Source organism: Suillus subaureus (assembly GCF_016647635.1).
Source record: "Suillus subaureus strain MN1 chromosome Unknown BJ212scaffold_70, whole genome shotgun sequence".
Classification (NCBI taxonomy): Eukaryota; Fungi; Basidiomycota; class Agaricomycetes; order Boletales; family Suillaceae; genus Suillus; species Suillus subaureus.
Genome location: NW_024538626.1, coordinates 1 through 19,192, shown reverse-complemented (window position 1 = coordinate 19,192; position 19,192 = coordinate 1). Strand labels below are relative to the sequence as shown.

The following is a 19,192-nucleotide window of genomic DNA, read 5'->3' as shown; positions in this document are numbered from 1 at the left end:
TCATGCATGAGAGTTCAGTGGAGATAATAAGGAGGTCAGTGTCAGCTCTGACAGCCAATCAGTATCTTGAATATACCTCCACGAAATTGCATTTCATTACTCGAGCGACATGGAGAAAGACAACACAGACGAAAATTTTGGTTCACGTCATTAAAATTATGGGAAGATCACATCCATATGAGTGTGTTTGCGAGAATCCGAGTTGAACACAACCGGAGACAAGGCTATAATGACGACGACGACGACGACGACGAAAGCCTGGTTAACCACGGTCAGTGTTGATTACATAATATTGTACAATACAACAACTGTACAAGTTGATCGGATTCAACTTTAGCAAATCAACCATGGAGCCTAGCAGCACTGCCGATCTCAGACGATGGCTCACTACTCATGGCGGTTTTATTCATCCGTTCGTCTCTTTATCCCAAGGTGCTCGATCTAACACGTAGACACTTTGTATGCCTTCCACCGTTTACTTTCACCGTCAGGCAAATTCGGACTCTCTGCCATCGCGCAAGACACTATCGATGCTGACACTACGATCGTATCTTGTCCATTTTCACTGGCCATCGACCTGGAGTGTTCTCTGCATGCTCTGACCGCGCTATTTGGCGAATCGTCTCTCGTTGACCTACAATCATGGTCGGAAAGGCAGCTTATTTGCACTTACATATGCTTACACTGGATCTTCCCTGATTCAAGGCGCGTTAAACTAATTTGTCTCTCTGCGTGTCGTATTTGATGATCATACCTTACAGCCCAATTCCCGACGTCCTTCGACATCTTCCTTACTTGAAAAGCCTTCCACCTGCGGACGCACTCCTAACGCCACTTCAATTCACGCCATCTGAACTCGAAGCCTTCCGAGGGACTAACATCTACGGCGCTACCCGCGATCGTCAGGAAAGCTGGAATGCTGAATGGGATAAATGTCGAACCTTCATCAACGCTATTAATGCGGATTGGGCTGAAAGATACACTTGGTACGCGTATCCTGTGCTTGTTTTTTCTCCTAAGCCCCTCAGACCAGATCAGGGACAAATATCTAAGGGCATCGACGTATCTTTCAACCCGCGCATTTCCGTCCACGCTTCTATCTCGATCTCCTACGCTGCAAACCACCTCCTCGAGTTATCCGTTCATGCTTCCGGGCGTGGATATCCTCAACCATTCTCGTGGACAGCCTGTCTCTTGGTGCACGTCGTATCCGGAAGAAAGTACGGAAGCAAGGGATAACTCGGCCACCATTTCCATCATCTCGCATACCAAGACGCCTTACTGGCGAAGAAGTCTTCAACAACTATGGACTCAAAGCGAATGACGAACTGATCCTTGGATATGGCTTCTCGCTCCCACAAAACCCGGATGACAAAATTACGCTACAGCTTGGTGGGTCCTCTAACAAGTGGGTGATCGGTCGTCTTGCAAGCGGTGTGGAAGGACTCTGGAACGAAGTAAGGCGATTGGTGGCTGAAATCCCGGAGGAGATAGGGTATGAAGATGATTTAGAAGCAGCACAGCTGTTGTTGGAAATGGTTCAAAAGAAGTGCGATTTGCTTCCAGATCTCCCGGACGAGAACGACGCTGGCATACGCTCGGCGGTGAGACTGATGCTCAAACATTACCTAGAAGGTGGGTCGTCGGGAAATTTATTGCCGAGTTTCCTGACGTTGTTTGCTAGGACAACGTGACATACTTACTTCATTGAAGTTGCACTTTGAGAAGAGACAAGAGGCCGCAGTAGAGGCCGCAAGGGATGAAGGCATTGAATTAGTGTTTGATGATGAATGAATATGGAGAACTTTTATTGCGGGTACACACCACTAGTGCGGCCATTGCTTTCCTCAATCTAATCAGTGTCAGGCGATTTTCGGACCTTCTGCAATTGTGCTCAATCCATGCAACATCGTGTCATATCTATTCTCGCTGATTGGGTGTCGTGGCAAATCGAACTGCAGCCGTGATGACATCCTCAGTTCCATCGAGATATCCGATAAAGGCTGTGAGGGAGGGCTTGGGAAGCCAATTGAAGTTGTGTTTGGGGATAAATGGATACATCTGTGAGTACATGAGTACCAAAACACCTTATCCCTCGAAACTGCCGGCTAAGCCACGCCCGGACTTCCCCTCCCATTAGTGTGCATAATTGGTCTCAGAGACATCACATAGAACCTATTCCCTAAACTGCTCAATGCGTACACAGTACCTGGTTCGCTATGCATTATTGTCGTCCCTTCATGATTTGAAGTCATTTTTGGTACACTCATACCCGAGATTCTTTATGCTGCCAGAGAGGCAGCAAGCGGAAAGTTTCATCCTCGCCCAAGGATATCGCATTCGGTTCATTACATATTTCAAGAACAACATTTCGGGTTCATAGCAGTTCCAGGCAAATTTCATATTACAATGCTCTACAAGAGATCATCGATGGTCGGTTGCCCTGGAGTTCGAGCGAATCAACACATTTCCTTCCCGTTGAAGTGTCACGAAATAATATTCCCAAACATTGTAGCAGAATTAATCTAGGGGACTGCTCTCATGAACGTCAATCACTGTAGTCACTAAGCGCTTGGCTTCTTGTTTCTTTCTCCCCTAATTTGATCACCCATCTCAGGTGCTCGTTTCCCTTCCAACCAAAGCATCGCCTCTGTTATTCCACAATTTATCATTCAAAGAGTTCATTGAAATGCGCTTGCCCATACCTTGATAGGTCTTCGGGACGACTTGTCTAACGACCGCTGCATCATCATCCGGATACCAAGTGAAACGGAAATCATTAGTGGTCTGCTCTTGCCCAGTCCGCACATCGACAACATTAGCTTGGACTCCAACATGCTGAAAGACAAACAGGGATTAGGAGCGAACGGCAAGAACATTAGATTTGAAATGTACCACTACACCAGGGAGCTCCCCGGGAGGGGTAGTATGAAGGACTTGCGAGGTCAGCCGTAAGATAGATCCTATGGGAACGGGTTTGGCGAAAGAGATACTGTCCAGTGACATGAATGTTACGTGCGAACGTGTGAAGAGCGATGCATTCGCGAAACCAAGCTGAGAGTTCTATGTTAGTGACGTGGCTAGCAGCATCAGTAGTCAACATACCTCATAAGCAAGTCGCATGAGATAGCCTTCGCAAGACTATTAGTATTGTGCAAGGCATAGTTTAAGATAGTCACCTCCGAAGACTTTCTGGTGGACACTTCAAACATGTTATCAAAGCCGCATGAAGACAAAGCCGAATGAAAACTAACTTGCGCTCTTGAGGAAACATGAGCATGGTCTTCTCCAAATGTGTCTCGCCCATCCAAACACGTTCGTAGTTGGACAGACCACTGTCTTGTCCGTATTGCAAGTACATCGAGTGTAATTCTTCCGCTTCAGCAGAACTGGGAGGTACTCTAGAAAGAGAGCGAAGGGCCAACGATTGTCTGCGCTTCTTTGCATCTACTTGCCCTCAGCGGATCCAACGAAATGTGAGAGACCAGGACGCACTTTCGCCCATAGAATACAATGCAGTCTCTTCGGGCGAACCAAGTATGAGTGGGTTTACCGGCCGAGCTTTGTGAGTTCGGGCGTCCCTGCACACCATAGAGAATCGACCTGCAGGAACGGTATTTCTCAAGCCAAAGATCCGGCAAGCGGTGATTCACTAACCAAGTAGCAGAGTGTCCTCCACGCCGCTTGCACCAAGAGCTTCCATCTTTACAGCCACCTCCATCGAACTAGTCCCAGTGTAGATAACTATGCCGCTCAGGCGGATATCCCTGACAGGCGAGAGAGGGGCGAGAACGTCCAGTCTGGGTCAAGTTTTAGGACGCAGTTGAACTTCACATTGACGTCTACTAACCTATCAACAGAAGCGGTGACAATGTAAAAGCCTCTTTCACGTATACGACCAAGCGTCTCCACGCCTGGCCCCAACATATGCTTGTAAGATATCGATCCAGCCAGTGAGTCAAGGTGCTCCATAAGCATGCCAGTCCGAAGTCCACCCCATGCGTTGGTATACCGCTCAAACAATTCCGGAGACGACGCAAACGGAAGAAGGATTTCAGCGTACGTATCGTGCATGTACCGTGGATGGAGCGGTTGTTCGGGTGCAGGTGCTTCTGCGGGATGGCCCTCAGAAGACGTCGACGTCGAGGTGGCATTCAAGAGTGCCTCAGACCACAAAATTGGTGTCCTCATTGGCATAATACTAGATTGTGATCAGCTTTGTTTGCCGCCTTTCAACATGACCCGTACTTGTGGTAAGCGGGATTGGCCTTCTCGCCTGCAAAGCCGCCAACTCGATATTAGCAATTATCGTCAAAACACTAGATTTGATACTGACTGACGGCTTTGAGAAGATTATCCAGCGCTTTAATATCTTGCGTTTCAGTTGAGGCCTTGAGTTCTGTTGGGGTAGTTGTTGCCTGGATTGTCTTCCATAGCTGTGCTGGAGAAGATGATATCCACCGCTGAGAAGGGGCGAGGACATATTTGAGTGATCTGCTGCAAAGACACCGTCCATGGAGTGCAAACATACTTCCAAAAGCTCGACCAATGGGTTAAAATATTTCGTACGGTCACCGTCTTCAGAGCGTCAGAAGTTAGGACATCCCTTGAGTAAGTACCATACTAAGTAGTACATTCAAAACAGCAAACCGAATAGAGAGAAGCTTCGGCTTAAAATGTTGCCGGGGACCGGAGCCCCAGATCTGCTGTCACGTCATGATACATTGGAACGTAAATTCTAAGACTCTAAGTACAACTATGGAACCACATATTCAACCTATGAAATCGATAGTTCCGACGACAAACACTGTCCCAGTCTACTGAATTTAAATTCTTCCTGGAAGAAAGCTCACCAAAGCATACCTGCAGAACATAGCTCAACGCTTAGCATCCAGCCAATGATCCAAAGTTACGCGTAACTCACCTCCCACTTACTCTCCACTTTTCGCCTTTGTTATCAAGATTCTCCGCTACTTTCTCATCTATGCCCACCGCCACGTCAGCCTTGTTCGTACGAAGGCTGAGAAGTGGAAACGATCCTGCCAGTGGGCCTGCCGAATGTCATTCTTAAGCAACGACGAAAAGTATTTGTGGGTTACTGACCGATCGCAGTTGGAAACGGAGTGGACACAGGCCACTTAACATCACCTGCAAGTCTGACATCGGGTCGTAACAATGTCACAGATATTTACAAAACTTAAAAAAGAACACTCACTTGCGGTAGCTTTGGCGCAGCATTCAGAATTCAGTAGATCAGTATAGTGATGAAATCAACTTACTTGAGGTCCCCCTATAACGTGCATATTTTGAATGCCAAGCCCTTGGAAGTTGGCAGTGCTACTCACCTTGAAAATAACTAACCCAGAACCACTCAGCCACTGCCCTAACTCCGGTGCTAGTTCGTTCATGTTCCAGTAAGGCCACGGACCATTCCAAAACTCCGACATCTTCTGTCCATTGGTAATGTCTGTGGCAAGAGTGAAAATGCCCTTATCTATATAGCTTTTCCATCGAGTGACCATCTGTTGTAAGTGGGCAGCGGAATCTGGACTGGTCGTGGAGTTTGGTGGAAAGAATGTGGCAGAAAGTAAAGACGAAATAGTGTTCGTAAAGTCGGTAGGAGTGACATCAGAAACGAACCATGGGAACAGCTTCGGGCTTGTGAATATAGTCAGAGGTCGTGATCACTTTGAAGTGAGAATCTCACGACGACGTACTGAAACACGACTTGAGAGAAATACGGAGTGTAAGTGACTAAAAAGTCCGCAAAAACGAAATCTGTAAATAGCTGTATTTCGAAGTTAGCAATATTGTTTGCAGAGACGATCAATACTGAACCTCAAAACCAGCTGTTCGTAACAAATGATCAGACACTAGAGTAGCGAAAGGTGCCGAAAAGTACCGTTGTCTAGCACGAAGTCCAAACGCTTTCCTTGATTGGCCAGAGTCTTGACGTAACTCCAAACGTCACCTTGGTCGTCCTTAAGAATGAACTCTGATCTAGCCTCCTGAGCCTCTTTACCGACCGTCTGCAAGTGCTCTATGTCCGACGGCGAAAGGTGCGTCAAGAGGGAAAGATCCTACATATATCGATGTCAACGATCTGCAAAAAAGAGCCTCACGGCAGACTTGCTGTTGCATTGCCCCTACATCAAGCGTCTATCAGAACGTCAAGAAAACGAAAATGGGAACCAACCAAAGGCACATCTGAATCATCTCCTTGAACAATACTTCAAGTTTATCGGGATCTCCTTGAAGTTTGACCTTCTCACTTTCTAATTCATGCATAGTGGTTGCGATTTCTAGCAAAAACACACCATGTCAGTGATATAGAAGAAAACCCGGGCCTAGTCGAACATACGATAGATAGCTGCCCCGCTGTTCTTGAACATTTCCTCCTTTTGGGTAGAAAACGGGTCAAACCCGCGCCAATATGTTCTCTGGTTAAAATACGTGCGGATCAGGCGGTATCTATGCGCGTCTAAGCATGTAATAACTCCTGTTCGAAATGACATACAAGTAGCATCTGCACGTAAAATTCAGTGATTTGAAGTTCACGGGGCAGATCTAACCTACTCTGCATACAACCATGGTGCCTTGAACCAAGTGTTGCGGGACGTCTGCTTCAGACTCTCAAGTTCCGCATTATATTCGGCGACCAGAATGTCCCCATCCTGAAGAATGTTTCTGTGTCATATTATTAGCAGGTTGAAGAATCTAAAATACGTCGAGGAACGATGATAGTCATGTTCTACCCACTCGAGTTCATGGTCCCTTGCCATACGATACTTCAAACGGCTTATTTCCGAGATAATTTCCTGCCCCTCTGTTGTTTTCTTAGACAGTTCTTCTGCCTTAGAAACGTCCAAATCACGGACTTGTTGGGCTTCTATAGTCATGTCATGGAGAAGACGATGCACATGATCGATGATGTTGGTCAAGATGATGGGCCACCTCTTCACTACTGTGTCATATCTTGATGGACAGCCAGTCAATCACAGACCTCTCCGAGCGCGAGCGAAAGGAGACTCACGAGAATCTGGGTGATTAGGCCCATCAGCCTTCTTCTCATACCATGCGTAAAAGTCAACTCACCCAGATGTATCCGTTGGATCATAAGGTGGGTATGGTGCTTGGAACATCTCGTGCTTCATGGTCTATATTCTCTTCAACTTTGTAAGAAGAGAGCTCAAGATATTGGTGATTGACTGATCGATTCAGTGACTGCACAACCGGAAGCCAGTCTGGCTCGAAACTGTGGGAAATAGTGGCAGACTTCTTTCTATGGCTGGAAGGGATTTCTCTTTCCCAAATGCACTTGATTATACACGCTCTTGAGATCGAGCTGGGTTGTGTAGAAGTCGCGGGTGGTACTTCGGGGCAGGCCATGCAATGACGTCGTGCAATTGAAACACACATGATCAAACCATATCATACATTTGCTGGCCAAACCACCTGGATACACATAGGATATATATAGGTATGTCAGACTCATAGTGGATTGGAGACGCGGCCATGCCACACCAATAGGTAGGGAATATCTGCACTAGTGAGGTCATACTCCACCGAATCAGTTCGTCTTTATCAAAACATCGTAATGGCCAGGGCTACTAAATATCAGCTTGTGATAACCAAAATTCCATCGTAGACATACCGATAGATGAGAATCAACGGTTTGTTCTTTCCGTCGTCTGGCGGTATAATGTCTTGGAAGTGGGCTTGGCCATCCGGAGAATGACCATCAAGATATGCAATCCTGATGTGCAGTTTGAGTGCCCGACACAAGGCTGCCACCTGAACATGATCTAACGAATGACATCAACTTGAATAGATCACTGTGACTACAACTCAGTATAGTGACCTGCTTCTTTCCCAAGTGGATCGACATATTGCCGACAGAATTCGGTAGGTTCCAATGACTCTCCTGAATCGTCGAAGAGAAAGCCAGCATAATCGTCGCTCGCGGATTGGATTTGGGCTGTGGTTAAAAGTCGCAAGTACGTGACAATACAATTTGACGCTGGGGCGTGTCAGCTGCAGGGAGGAAGGTCGTACACGAGAAACTTACTTTCGTCTTCCAGGAAAGCAGACAGTAAATGGTCATGCGTCAACACTCGTTTAGGGTCGGGGTTTCCAACGGCATCTACTAGATCCATAAGGGGTTCACAGAAAGTCGAAATAATATCTGCGTCCATGAAATTCTTTTCCATCATTCTGGAGCCTGATTCTATCACGGATTTTGCAGAATAAACAAGATTTGGGGAATCGATGAGGCTACTGAGGTATGCGTATGCAAGAGCTTATAATATGACATCGTGAGTATGTAAAAGGCAGAAGTTGTAGATTTGACTTCACCTCGGTAGAAGCAATTTCCATCACCTGGTTTAAACGTTCGCATCAGGTTGTGCGAGTACCTGGCTTCATTGATATACTACCTTTAGTACGAATAATCTTTGTATAACCTTGATCCATCAAGCTGTCGATCTGCGCTACAAAAGATGGGGCGCCAGTGTACTCTTCCCGGAGCTCATACATTGTCGTCGGTGAAGATATCAGAGGCCGATTCGGACCCATGCTCTCCTCCAATAATTTCTAAGAAGGGAGCTGCATCAATGACATCTGAAGCACATCGACTAGCAACCAACCTGACCCAATTCATAGAATTGAGATCTGTGTGCCCCATCATAGGTATCTGCCAGAGGATTGTTACACCATGCTACTAGTCGGCAGCACTACCTACCTATCTCTTCTGATAATTTGGCAGCACTTTGGAGGTGGGCTGACTCAACCTGGGCTCCTTCAGCTTCAGGTCGATCAGCATTTCGTAGCCTCGCTAGAGATGATAGCACATGTGTTGTAGTTCGATAGGTAGTAGATTAGAATGACTCACGAGGACTGAAAGATGTAGAGCTTAAAAATTGGTTGTTCATAAGGATTTGCTGGATGTCAACTGGATGTATGATTCTACTTAGACGTCGTATATGTGTGCTGCTCTCAGTGATCAAGTTGTTATTTACTGAGATCAGCTGTTGATCAAAACCTTCTGTTTTCAATGACACCAAACATGGTCAAACATTGTTGGCTCTCGAGTCTCAGGCTGCAGGCTGGGGTCCCTTCTGGCCATCCAACTTAAGGGCACGGCTGTTAAGAAACCGTCCAAATACATTACACCAGCATGTTTTGTCAGTCACCTCTGAATAATTCTAAATGACTGGCAGGTCCACCTACAAGCTTTTCAGAACCCCAATATGTGCTACCCTATGAATGTTCAAGAAGAGTTTGAATATTTGTGATGCTACAAGTACAGATATATTTGCGTGAGATGTTGCGACTATGCCGAGACCAGTAGATACGATACAAATATAACATCAGTCCTCTTCCTCCTCCACTTCAGTCACCGTCCCAAGTGCGACCAGTACACGAGCTTGAGCTTGAGGAGGAAGCATCGTGGAAAGTGATTGCGTGCGGGAGATAGAGGTACCTCGTTTAGGGAAACCATTAATGTTGCATGAAACTGATGTAGGTAGGGCAGATAAAGATTGAGATGCTCCCAGGGGACGAGTCGACTTGGATGCTCTGAGGTTGTCCATAATCATAGACGAGTTCCGTCTGAGTTGTGCAGTTGTGGTTGGCAACACCTCAGTGGGACAAGTAGACGTGCAGCCCTGAGCAACTATTTCCAATGCTGCAGCTGGAATATCTTCGGTCAGACACGGATTCAAGGCTTTGAACTCAGGCCATGATTCCGATAGATCATAAATCCACTGGGTATCGCACGCAAACAAGGCGGCTTTCGCCTGATCCTCCCGCTCTTGAATCTTCGATTTCAGGGTCTGAAGTTCAGCTGGAGTAGGCATCATGAGACATGCGCGCATAGTCGAGAATGAGCTGGATACATACAGCGGATGTCACTTATATTGTGTGGAGACGCGAGACATTGGTTGATGATGTCAAGCAAGCGCGTTCGGACAATCGAATGAGTCGGAACAATGTGGTCCAAGCACTGTTGGAGCGTCAGAGAGACGCTCACAAATTTATCGAACATCACGTCGGCAAGCTGGTGTACCACGGAATCAACATCTAACACGTATTAGCAGGCTTAAATAAAAGCCATACCTCCAAGATATCTAAGACCTATGAATTTTGTAAGTCAGCATGTCAAAATGACTTGAGATGAAGTATACCAGCTGGCGATTTTTCGCGATAAGTAGCGCCAGGTCGAGCAGAGGGATTAGGCTATCGCAAGTAGAGACAAATGTTGTTATGTCTGGGGTGAAGAACTGGGCCAAAAACCCATTGAAGATTGCGTATAGCTGGTCGTCAAGGAATGCTATTCCAGGCTCAGTTTCCGTAAAGAAGGCGTATGCTTCGGTAGGAGGTGGCAAATTCCGAAGCTCTTCCAAAAGGGCGTCAACATCGATGTAAGTCTGTTCTGACATAGTGAGAATGGTAGGTCAACAGATACGTAGAAGAAGATGAGAATTATGTGTTGGGATTTCTGCTGTCCATCGCGAGCATCTTTATACCACCGTTAGTGGCAAGGCGAAAAACTATTGTTTTGTTTGAAACGTCCCTGTGGATGATGATCACCGAATCACAACGAAACGGGAACGTACCACTGAAGTGATTTAAGGTACTGCACAAAGCAGGGCCATGAACATTGATCTACAACCATAATATTTTCAATTTAGTAAAGTCAAGGCCTCCACAAAGTCACGGAAGGGGATGTAGTTGTGTCACCGTGGTCTTGACATGTAATCTGATGCGTAGAATTGTACCGGTGGTCTGTGGAAACAGATGATCAAACTTGAATGCCAGTCGCTGCACTCGGACAGTGGCAAATGTTTAGGCGGGAGCAACTGCCTCTATTGTCCACCTTGAAGATCATGTTCACATCACACCGGATCTGAAGGCTACGCTTGGAGGGTTGATCTCAGTATTACCGGCTCATTCCCTACTTGAACTGAAAAACACGCCAGTTGTCATCCGTCTAATTTCTGGCGAAATACCACTACTATGCTGTTGCAAAAGACTCCGAGTCGGTCAACCATTTTTCGCTTGATACGCTGCGTATTGCGCTGGAGTGAAGGATTTCTGCAAAGAAAGTCGATCAACCAAAGTAGCGTTCCAACACGAATAAGCACCCAAGCACACCTGAGAGAACGCGTGCAGCTGTGATATTTCTTGCTTCAGTGCCTGGTTGACTGTCAGACGATGAGCGTCCCCGTATCATGATGAACGTCATACTGAGACTCTCACTTGATCTATGCCTTGCAAGAGTACTCTTCCCCTCGAAAGCCTATGCAATAATTCCGTTTCACATTGACTATGAGCAGCTTCAGCTCATTTCGGACACATACCTCACTGACCAGGAGAATTGCATAGCTGGATCCACACCCACTTGATTGATCCTCGATATCGAGATGGGACACGGGGAATGCAGCTCGAATAGCTCGTTCCAAATCCTTGACTGTCACAGGCATGCTCACAGTTACTGGTCGTGTGGATGAAGAAAAGCGGAAGTAACTTTGTGTTTGTTTGATCTGATAAGATATCGTCTGACGAGTCGTTTATTAATATTCCAGGTTCAGCCGCAACCCCTAGATAAGCATTGCTTCCGAGCACTCTATCATCATCATCATCATCATCATCTCATCTAAGTTTCATGGGACCAATGTATAGAGAACTAGCCAAAACCGCCTTCGGGTACCCCATTATCGATAACCACGCCCACCCATTCCTGAAATCAAAGTACCGCGACGCCATCCGATACGAAGTACTCATATCCGAGGCCCATGGCGATGCTTTAAACTGACGCCGTTCACACTCTTCCTTGCTTGCGTGCAGCAGCTCAGTTATCCAAGCTCTTTGGATTGACAGGTGACGATGCTACCTGGGAGGGCGTCAAAAAGAAGAGGCTTGAGTTCGATTATGCAGAGTTGTGTAAGCTCTGCATGGAGCCTACGGGAATTCAGTGTATACTGTTCGACGATGGCTTGGGTGGAGTCGCAGAAATGGCTGAAGAAGTGAATTGGCATGACCAATACACTGGAAGTCCATCGAAGCGGATTGTGAGATTAGAAGTGGAGGGCCAGGTAAGGTATCGCCATCCCTATCTTTGAGAAACGCTCAGCTCCGATTTTTAGAACATCTTACAAGATATCCTCGTCGCAAATGACAACTCGCCTCTTTCGATTGATATTCTCTGCGACACATTCCTGAAGGAGTTCACCACCTACATGGTTGACACTGCCGTAGATGATCATGTGGTAGGGTACAAGTCGGTCGCTTGTTACAGGCAAGTAGTTATATCATGACCTGGATCGATGATCAGCTCAACTCACTTATGTGACTAGAACCGGTCTGGATGTCGACCCTGCACCATGCAGCGCAGATGAGCTCTACGAGTGCCTAGCATCTGTATCTGAGCAGTTCAAGGAAAAGGGTTCTATTCGTTTCGAGCACAAAGCTTTGAACGACCACCTAGTCAAGATAGTCCTCGATATCGCAGGCAAATGCAAGAAACCTAGTAAGCGTTCGCCCCGCACTGCGTGATGCCTTCCCACTTACGTCGTCGAAAGTCCAGTTCCACACAGGTGCGTTGCAAAGCAGTAGCCCAAGTCGCATTATGTGATGCTTATCCGCCTGAAGGTCTCGGAGACAATGACATTACTGCTGACAAAATCTTCTCCGGCGCATATGCAGCCTATCATCAAGGCCTTCCCAGAAACCATATTCGTTCTTCTGCATTCCAGCTATCCTTACACGAGAGATGCTGGCTACCTTACGTCCGTGTACAAGAACGTTTATCTCGACTTTGGAGAGATTTTCCCCTTTATCTCCGCTGACGGCCAACGCACTGTGGTACATCAAGTGCTTGAGTTGGCTCCTACCAATAAGATCCTGTGGTCTAGTTCGTCAGCAGTCCATCTGTTACCGCACACGCTACTTACTGTTCCACAGCTGACGCGGCGTGGTGGCCAGAAAGATTCTACCTTGCCACTGTCCAGGCTCGCCAGGTGATGTACGAGGTAATCGGTATATTTCCCTGGGAGTGAATCCTTTGAATATGAACCTTGATTCTTCAGGTCCTAGCGGGCTTCGTCGGCAAAGGAGACCTCACGGAAGACCAGGCGGTGTCTATTGTGAAGATGGCATTCTTTGAAAATGCAAATCGCATCTATATGCTAGGGCTTCAGCCGAACATCAGCATTTTGTCTCCCCAGTCATAGTCACCTTGAACACAGGCGGTGACCCAGCATGGTTGGAATAGAGAAGGGCTGGTGATATAATAGATTGCAATAGTCGTTCTATGGTTCCAGCGAGGCATTTTCGTACCCATGCCCTCTTTTTTTTCAGAAGCAAAGTACTCATCCATCGTTAAACACGACTTCAATTGGCTGAGTCCTGAGTCCTCTCTTGAATCCAATGAAGTGAGAATTTCATCACGACTGCATGTCGATACGACACAGTCGTCGTGTGGATTGAGCGTAATTGAAGAAGGTCCGAAAGTCTGAGTCGCCTGAAAATGGTGGAAAGCAATGCGGAGTATGGGTAGTTTACCCCGGGCCATAACAGAAGGAAGGCAGTTGTTCCTAGCTTGTGGGACACTGGGAAATTCGCTGGAGCTGGCATGCAAAGAAATGATCAGTCATGCAGCATGTCGCGTGCTTGCGCGAAAAAAAGAATATTTCCGCGTTTCGATATTTGTCTGCTCCAGTGAATACAACACCAGACTTTCCGATGCCTGCCGTGCAATGGGGTCAAATAAGTCAGCTCTTCTCTCAGTCGTCTGATCACCATAATCCGGTATTGAGAAGTTTAGTGATGCGGATACTGCATGCAGGTCTACTACGAGCTACCGAAACTCCGAGGCATGAATGCATAACATAATTGTGGCGCTACGAGTCAGATTCACCCTGCATCTTGAGGTGGTGGCGGAGGGACGAATGAGGAGAGTTGTCACGGTTAGCTTCAAGGTCTGACAAACGGGGGGAGTCGATACTGCTTGCGACGAGCGACGAATGAGGGGAGTTGATCTGGATTTCACGGACCAGTGACGAATGAGGGAAGTAAACCAGCGAACTGCAAAACAAACGGTCCAGTCACTGGCGGTCACGACGTGACCGACCGTGACCGTCTGAACTCAGCCCGATCCATCGAGTGCCCAGCCATCCTCCAGCTCTCCATCGATCGCCAAATGCTCTCGCCATCGACCACTGACCCACTTTGACCCACTGAAAGAATGACATGGGAAAAGGCAAGAACGAAACAGGGACCAGAGAAAGATGAAACATGGCCTGATGGCATGTGCTCCATGGCATCTCCCGTGAAGCAGCGATGCTGTCAATGCCAATGCTAACGAAAATAACAAGACTTACACATGGCATCTCGCAGGTCTGGCTCCCTAACTGAGAGGTTGGGAGATGATGATTAGGATATGGGTGGGGCATAAGGGTGTGAATGGGAGAATGTCAAGGCTGAGAGTGGGAGAGAAACAGTGGGTGAGGGAATCAAACTGCATGCTTCCCCAGCCCATTAAATATCCCCTGGCCTGTTTGCAACACAGATGCACCTTTGCTGCCCAATATGGAATTGTTGGTACTGCCTTGAGCAGGTGGTATGTGAGTTGCAAGGGCCTTTGATCATGGTGTTGGCTGTAACACTTATGGCTGTGTAGTTTCACATCCCACTGGAGATCTTCTACAGCATGGACATGGCGATCACTTGCAGATATTGAGGTGTGACTGTGTTAAGGTCATACTCAAAGGATAACTGGATCCAAAGGGCTTTGGCCTCAGCTTGTGTGCTGTGCCCCTTACCTGAGTATTGCCCCTTATTTCAGAAAGGCAAGGCTAACATGTCCGGAAGGTCGGATGAGTAGCGTAACAGATCCAGATGACTTCTGGATGAGGGATAAGTATCGCAGGGCTAATCTGGACAATTCCAGACTAGAAACTAACAGTAATGGACTGTTGGGGACAGAGGCAGATACAGATAGACTATAGGAATCAATCCTAAGTCTTGGAGGGTGATGAGAGTAGAGGTACTCAAGTCCAGAGGACAGGAATGAGCAGAACTAAGATGATATTCGAACTGAGGTACTACAGAAAGTTACAGGAGGTTATATACTATAGGTATCTAACGGAATGATCAATCAGCAGAGTCTGAGGCTATGTACGAAGCATGTGGATAGTCTATTGGTAAGTAGAAATGGATCACAAATCATGAAATGGAAATGAAACATAGGTAGCAGATAAGGGAGCAGGACAGATATACAGATAACCGAAATACTGGAGTTAGGGGGTTACTGAAAGGGGATGAGCACTGGTTGTGGATTCGGATGAGTTGTGGACCAGACCGGACAAGTGGACAGGTTGAATGACGAGATGTTGGAGGGAGATAAGATGCGGATAGGATTGGAGATAAGATGTGGATCTGAGAAGAGATAAGAGTCAGATCTGAGATCCAGATATGCAGATATGACAGTATCCCCCCTTTAGGGCTGATCCCTAGAAGCACAAGATCTGATGATCCAGACTGGATGATATGAGGGCGAGAATTGATGGAGAAGCTGATGGATGGAGTTTGTGAGTTCTGGTTTCCACAGATATATGGATGTCAAAGTGTCCTAGGTCTTCCTTTCTTTCCTCACTTTACCCACCCATACTAGCTTTGAATATCATGTCTGGCAACAAATCCAGTGGTCAGAAATCCACTAGGGAGGCCCTTGCAGAACTTCAGTGCCAGATGGCACTTGTGGAGGCTGCAGCTCAGAGAGAGGAAGAGGAAGAGGAGCGGAAACATCAGGAAGCAGAGCGGATGCGTCAGGAAGTGGAACAGAAACATGAGGAGGAGAGGAAGTGGATTGAGCAGTCCAAGCTCCAGGTAGCGCAGGAAAAGGAGAGGCGGAGGGCTGAGGTGGCCAGGAGGGTGAGTGATGCTAACTCTATCAGACCTGGAACTGAGGGGTATGCTAGTCCCAGTCCACTTCTATGTCCAGAGCTCAGGATGCTCCCTGCACTCATTGCATCAGTAAGAAGAAAACGTGCTCCTGGGAGGATGCCAAGTCTAATGTGCTGGTGAGATATTCCTTGCCTCAGACGTCCAGAACTGGGTGTACTGATATCTGGATAGATCAAGTCTTGCGACATCTGCAGGATTGATAGGGTCTCCTGTCCCGGAAGTGCAGACAAGCCCAGGGAACTGAGGCGGAAGAGGCAGTGCGCTGTGGTGACTCTGTCTCCAAAATCCAAGGGTAAGAGACATCAGAGGAGCCCTACCCCTGAGGAACCGGAAGCAGAGGAAGCTTCCAATCCACAGACTGGAATAGAGACGGATGAGGGGAGTGTGGAGTATGATGACCAGGCCTGGGTTGCTGCTGCCAACAGCATAGTAGCGGAACTGGCCCAGACCAATGGGCTTCTCCAGGAGAGTATTGGAGCTGTGGAAGGGAGTAGGTTGGTGATGGAGTGGATGAATACTAACATGGAGGACTTCATCCAGCAGCAGAGGGACTTCCAGTCCATCCTCCTGGAGGGGATCCGGAACGGATTCTGGTGTGCAAACTCAACAATGGCTATACACTTGTTAAAGTGCCTAACCAAAAATATTGTTGTAGGTCGATGTTCTGCCTAGCTGCTATACTTGCAAGCAAGAACATTCAACCCTAAAGGGAATTGCTACTGAGAACAGCCAATGATACTAAAGACCCAAAAGTGTGCAGAGTGCAGGAACAAGTGCGCGGGTATGTAGAATGTGGGTATGTAGAGCATGGGAATGCAGAAGTGCGGTCAATGAGCGGTCAATGAGTGGTCGATGTGGAAGTGCAAGATGCTAGGGTAGGGAAGTCTTAAGGAATGGCGTGGGTAACAAGTGAGGGCAAGGGTATTGATTGCACAGGTAAGGAAAGTCAAGGTAAGGTGTCCAGGTATAAGGTAACCAATAGGGGCTAAAAAGCGCGCACTAATGGTGACTGCTCCTAAGTAAAACCTAAGGGAAGGAAATACTGCAGAAGGGAAGTAAATATGAAGTAGTCACCCTAGGCACTTTATACTAGCTAAACCCTCTCAGAAATGGAAGGGACAGGACAGACAGGCAGTAGGAATATGTAAGGACATGTAATAAGGCTGCAACACTTGTTACAACACATGAGGCAAGGCAAAATACGTACCAATGAGGTAGGATGGACAATGGACTGACGTGGGACATTTGTAAGGTAGTCCGAAGGTGCGGGAAATCGACTGCAGGTATGTGCGCAGCGCAGGAGTGAATGCGTGGGTCCGCAGAGCGCGGGAATATGTGTCTGGAGTGGGTTGAGTGCGGGAAAAGTGGTCAATGGTTTTGTAGCTTTCCATCACCTATATCAAAAGATGGCCATTGCAAGCCTAGTGGGAATATGATTGTCACACCGGATTGTGGACACCTCCACTCCGGATGATGCTGACAAGGATGTTGAGGAGGAGGCTGGAGGATCCGGAGGGGACATGGAGACTGATGGGTGAGGAGCTCCAGATTTCCGCTTCTGCCCCTAATGTACTTGTATCTGATTTTGTACTCATTGTAACACAATTGGACCAGGTTTGTCTGGATATGAAGAGTGAAATGCTGAAACTAGATCCAATGCATTACCAAGTTCCATGGCTAGTAACCAGGACGTCTCTTCATCCGTCCCTTCATATCTGGACCACTGGATGAGGTAGAGAAGCTGACATTGTCATCTCCAGTGGTCCAACTTAGAGTCTAGGATTTCGGATATCTCATATTCTGGTTCTCCATCAACTTCTATTGGAGGTGGGGGTGGTTGGATACGGTTAGGGATGGTGTTTGGAACTGCAGGTTCTAGTTGGGAGACATGGAAGACCAGATGTACTGAACACATGGAATCCGGGAGTCGTATGGTAAAGGAATGTGATCTGGGATGGGATATAATGTCAAAAGGACCTAAGTTCTTTTCTGAGAGCTTCTTGGAAGGGTGAGTGGAACAGAAGTACTTTGCTTTGATGAAGATTTGATTTCCAACCTTGAAGTCTGGGGCTGGTATCCGCCTTGCATCTGCAGGTCCTTGATAATGTTCTTGTGCATGGGTCATTTCTTCTTGGAGGAATTGGTGAAGCTCATTGAGGTCTATGGCATATTCCTGTGCACGGACAGAGGAAAGGTCATGTTCTGGGTGGATGGATATGCTCGGATGGTATCCCTTGTTGGCGAAGAAGGGTGAGACTCCAGTGGTAGCACTCAGAGCATTGTTGTATGCAAATTCAGCCAAGGGGAGTAGTTCCGACCAGTTATCCTGTTGATAGTTACAGTAGATCCAGAGGTATTGTTCTAGGGTTTGGTTGGCATGCTCGGTTTGTCCGTCCCCTTCCGGATGATATCTGGATGTGAAGTGGAGGATCATATCTAATGCTTTTCCTAAGGACCGGAAGAAGTGGGATACAAACTCTGTTCCCTGGTCCAAGGTTACATGGGATGGAACACTGTGCTTGGAGAACACATGGAGTAGGAACAAACAAGCGAGGTCTGGAGAGGTGATAGTGTTGTGGGTCGGAACAAATATTGCTTGCTTGGATAGACAATCTATGATGACAAGGATGGCTGTGAAGCCGGAGGAGTCCGGAAGTTTGTTAAGAACCATGCTCAAAGGAGAGAGAGACTGACTCAGAGGGGCTTGGCCTCAGCTCGTACGCTGTGCCCCTTACCCAAGTATGTGCCCTTCATTTCAGAGGAAGTCTGATGATGGTCTGACAAAGTCCAGAGGACTTCCAGAGGCTGGCTACTCTGGTGGAGAGTGTGGGAGGACTTCCGGAGGAGCGCAGGAAATGTCCGGAGGAGCGCAGGAGAGTTCCGGAGGAATGCAGGAAGTGCTCAGGAGAGTTCCCACTGCAAGGTAATACTTCTACAGGAAAACAGGATGGAAGGATAGGAGGTCCAGAGGACAGGGGGACAGGATGTCTGGAGGTCCAGAGTATGGAGGACAGGAGGTCTGGAGGTATGGAGGACGGAACATCTGAAGGTACGGAGGGCAGAATGTCCGAAGGACAGGATGCCCAGAGGTATGAGGGACAGGACATCTGGAGGTACAGAAGACAGGAGGTCCGGAGGTCCGGAAGGAATAGGGGCTACATCAGACTTTGTCTGATGTAGAAGCAAATGGAGGTAGACTACCCTAAGGTAGAGTCGGAGGGACAGG

The 19,192-nt window shown here is 47.4% G+C and overlaps 8 protein-coding genes across 8 annotated transcripts; 3 read left to right on the top strand and 5 right to left on the bottom strand.

Moving 5' to 3' along the window:
- Positions 1-303: 303 nt before the first annotated feature.
- BJ212DRAFT_1396542 (uncharacterized protein) lies at positions 304-2,273 on the top strand. Its single transcript, XM_041337211.1, has 6 exons — positions 304-432; positions 492-705; positions 762-986; positions 1,039-1,220; positions 1,291-1,635; positions 1,685-2,273. Exons 1-6 carry the CDS (start codon positions 348-350, stop codon positions 1,792-1,794), a joined length of 1,161 nt encoding a protein of 386 aa, XP_041186455.1. The 5' UTR covers positions 304-347; the 3' UTR covers positions 1,795-2,273.
- BJ212DRAFT_1396540 (uncharacterized protein) lies at positions 1,683-2,273 on the top strand. Its single transcript, XM_041337210.1, has 3 exons — positions 1,683-1,816; positions 1,867-1,942; positions 1,980-2,273. Exons 1-3 carry the CDS (start codon positions 1,784-1,786, stop codon positions 2,138-2,140), a joined length of 270 nt encoding a protein of 89 aa, XP_041186454.1. The 5' UTR covers positions 1,683-1,783; the 3' UTR covers positions 2,141-2,273.
- A 291-nt stretch (positions 2,274-2,564) lies between these two features.
- On the bottom strand, positions 2,565-4,074 carry BJ212DRAFT_1285365 (Thioesterase/thiol ester dehydrase-isomerase; the record flags this gene model as incomplete). Its single annotated transcript, XM_041331885.1, has 9 exons — positions 2,565-2,650; positions 2,706-2,838; positions 2,896-3,054; positions 3,106-3,131; positions 3,180-3,202; positions 3,255-3,447; positions 3,496-3,603; positions 3,658-3,800; positions 3,851-4,074. 9 exons carry the CDS (start codon positions 4,072-4,074, stop codon positions 2,565-2,567), a joined length of 1,095 nt encoding a protein of 364 aa, XP_041186453.1.
- Positions 4,075-4,842: 768 nt separating this feature from the next.
- Positions 4,843-7,402, bottom strand: BJ212DRAFT_1396504 (DUF89 domain-containing protein). Its single transcript, XM_041337209.1, has 16 exons — positions 7,096-7,402; positions 7,034-7,039; positions 6,760-6,975; positions 6,577-6,687; positions 6,518-6,526; positions 6,362-6,471; positions 6,197-6,302; positions 6,134-6,146; positions 5,903-6,080; positions 5,839-5,849; positions 5,718-5,788; positions 5,346-5,658; positions 5,280-5,290; positions 5,216-5,224; positions 5,104-5,156; positions 4,843-5,051 (listed from the first exon to the last, which is right to left on the bottom strand). Exons 1-16 carry the CDS (start codon positions 7,152-7,154, stop codon positions 4,921-4,923), a joined length of 1,407 nt encoding a protein of 468 aa, XP_041186452.1. The 5' UTR covers positions 7,155-7,402; the 3' UTR covers positions 4,843-4,920.
- On the bottom strand, positions 7,403-9,028 carry BJ212DRAFT_1396477 (peptidase C65 Otubain-domain-containing protein). The gene is made up of 9 exons (XM_041337208.1): positions 8,891-9,028; positions 8,741-8,803; positions 8,646-8,692; positions 8,436-8,592; positions 8,356-8,379; positions 8,069-8,299; positions 7,862-8,020; positions 7,655-7,805; positions 7,403-7,607 (listed from the first exon to the last, which is right to left on the bottom strand). The coding sequence occupies exons 1-9, from the start codon at positions 8,928-8,930 to the stop codon at positions 7,571-7,573; spliced, it is 909 nt and encodes a 302-aa protein (XP_041186451.1). The 5' UTR covers positions 8,931-9,028; the 3' UTR covers positions 7,403-7,570.
- Positions 9,029-9,368: 340 nt separating this feature from the next.
- BJ212DRAFT_1487122 (uncharacterized protein) lies at positions 9,369-10,439 on the bottom strand (the record flags this gene model as incomplete). Its single annotated transcript, XM_041341237.1, has 4 exons — positions 9,369-9,844; positions 9,901-10,057; positions 10,117-10,134; positions 10,185-10,439. 4 exons carry the CDS (start codon positions 10,437-10,439, stop codon positions 9,369-9,371), a joined length of 906 nt encoding a protein of 301 aa, XP_041186450.1.
- Positions 10,440-10,693: 254 nt separating this feature from the next.
- On the bottom strand, positions 10,694-11,564 carry BJ212DRAFT_990670 (bola protein). The gene is made up of 4 exons (XM_041344524.1): positions 11,361-11,564; positions 11,260-11,299; positions 11,155-11,204; positions 10,694-11,094 (listed from the first exon to the last, which is right to left on the bottom strand). Exons 1-4 carry the CDS (start codon positions 11,481-11,483, stop codon positions 11,044-11,046), a joined length of 264 nt encoding a protein of 87 aa, XP_041186449.1. The 5' UTR covers positions 11,484-11,564; the 3' UTR covers positions 10,694-11,043.
- A 110-nt stretch (positions 11,565-11,674) lies between these two features.
- Positions 11,675-13,232, top strand: BJ212DRAFT_1449929 (amidohydrolase 2; the record flags this gene model as incomplete). The annotated part of the gene is made up of 8 exons (XM_041338777.1): positions 11,675-11,776; positions 11,856-12,095; positions 12,147-12,298; positions 12,357-12,551; positions 12,597-12,600; positions 12,661-12,913; positions 12,964-13,019; positions 13,089-13,232. 8 exons carry the CDS (start codon positions 11,675-11,677, stop codon positions 13,230-13,232), a joined length of 1,146 nt encoding a protein of 381 aa, XP_041186448.1.
- Between the last annotated feature and the right edge of the window lie 5,960 nt (positions 13,233-19,192).

Bases quoted from the DNA above. Each gene is read 5' to 3' on its own strand.
- BJ212DRAFT_1396542 (XM_041337211.1), top strand. From the start codon at position 348: ATGGAGCCTAGCAGCACTGCCGATCTCAGACGATGGCTCACTACTCAT. The intron at 706-761 runs GCGCGTTAAACT...CATACCTTACAG, and splicing joins TGGATCTTCCCTGATTCAAG to CCCAATTCCCGACGTCCTTC. The intron at 987-1,038 runs GTACGCGTATCC...AGACCAGATCAG, and splicing joins TGGGCTGAAAGATACACTTG to GGACAAATATCTAAGGGCAT.
- BJ212DRAFT_1396540 (XM_041337210.1), top strand. From the start codon at position 1,784: ATGATGAATGAATATGGAGAACTTTTATTGCGG. The intron at 1,817-1,866 runs GTACACACCACT...AATCAGTGTCAG, and splicing joins ATGGAGAACTTTTATTGCGG to GCGATTTTCGGACCTTCTGC. The intron at 1,943-1,979 runs GTGGCAAATCGA...TGACATCCTCAG, and splicing joins ATTCTCGCTGATTGGGTGTC to TTCCATCGAGATATCCGATA.
- BJ212DRAFT_1396504 (XM_041337209.1), bottom strand. From the start codon at position 7,154: ATGAAGCACGAGATGTTCCAAGCACCATACCCACCTTATGATCCAACG. The intron at 6,303-6,361 runs GTATGTTCGACT...TGTTTTTGCTAG, and splicing joins CAGCGGGGCAGCTATCTATC to AAATCGCAACCACTATGCAT. The intron at 5,659-5,717 runs GTACGTCGTCGT...TATATTCACAAG, and splicing joins TTCTCTCAAGTCGTGTTTCA to CCCGAAGCTGTTCCCATGGT.
- BJ212DRAFT_1396477 (XM_041337208.1), bottom strand. From the start codon at position 8,930: ATGAACAACCAATTTTTAAGCTCTACATCTTTCAGTCCTC. The intron at 8,804-8,890 runs GTGAGTCATTCT...ATCGACCTGAAG, and splicing joins CTCTACATCTTTCAGTCCTC to CTGAAGGAGCCCAGGTTGAG. The intron at 7,806-7,861 runs GTCACTATACTG...GTCATTCGTTAG, and splicing joins TCCACTTGGGAAAGAAGCAG to ATCATGTTCAGGTGGCAGCC.
- BJ212DRAFT_990670 (XM_041344524.1), bottom strand. From the start codon at position 11,483: ATGCCTGTGACAGTCAAGGATTTGGAACGAGCTATTCGAGCTGCATTC. The intron at 11,300-11,360 runs GTATGTGTCCGA...ATTATTGCATAG, and splicing joins CAATTCTCCTGGTCAGTGAG to GCTTTCGAGGGGAAGAGTAC. The intron at 11,095-11,154 runs GTGTGCTTGGGT...CTTTCTTTGCAG, and splicing joins AGCTGCACGCGTTCTCTCAG to AAATCCTTCACTCCAGCGCA.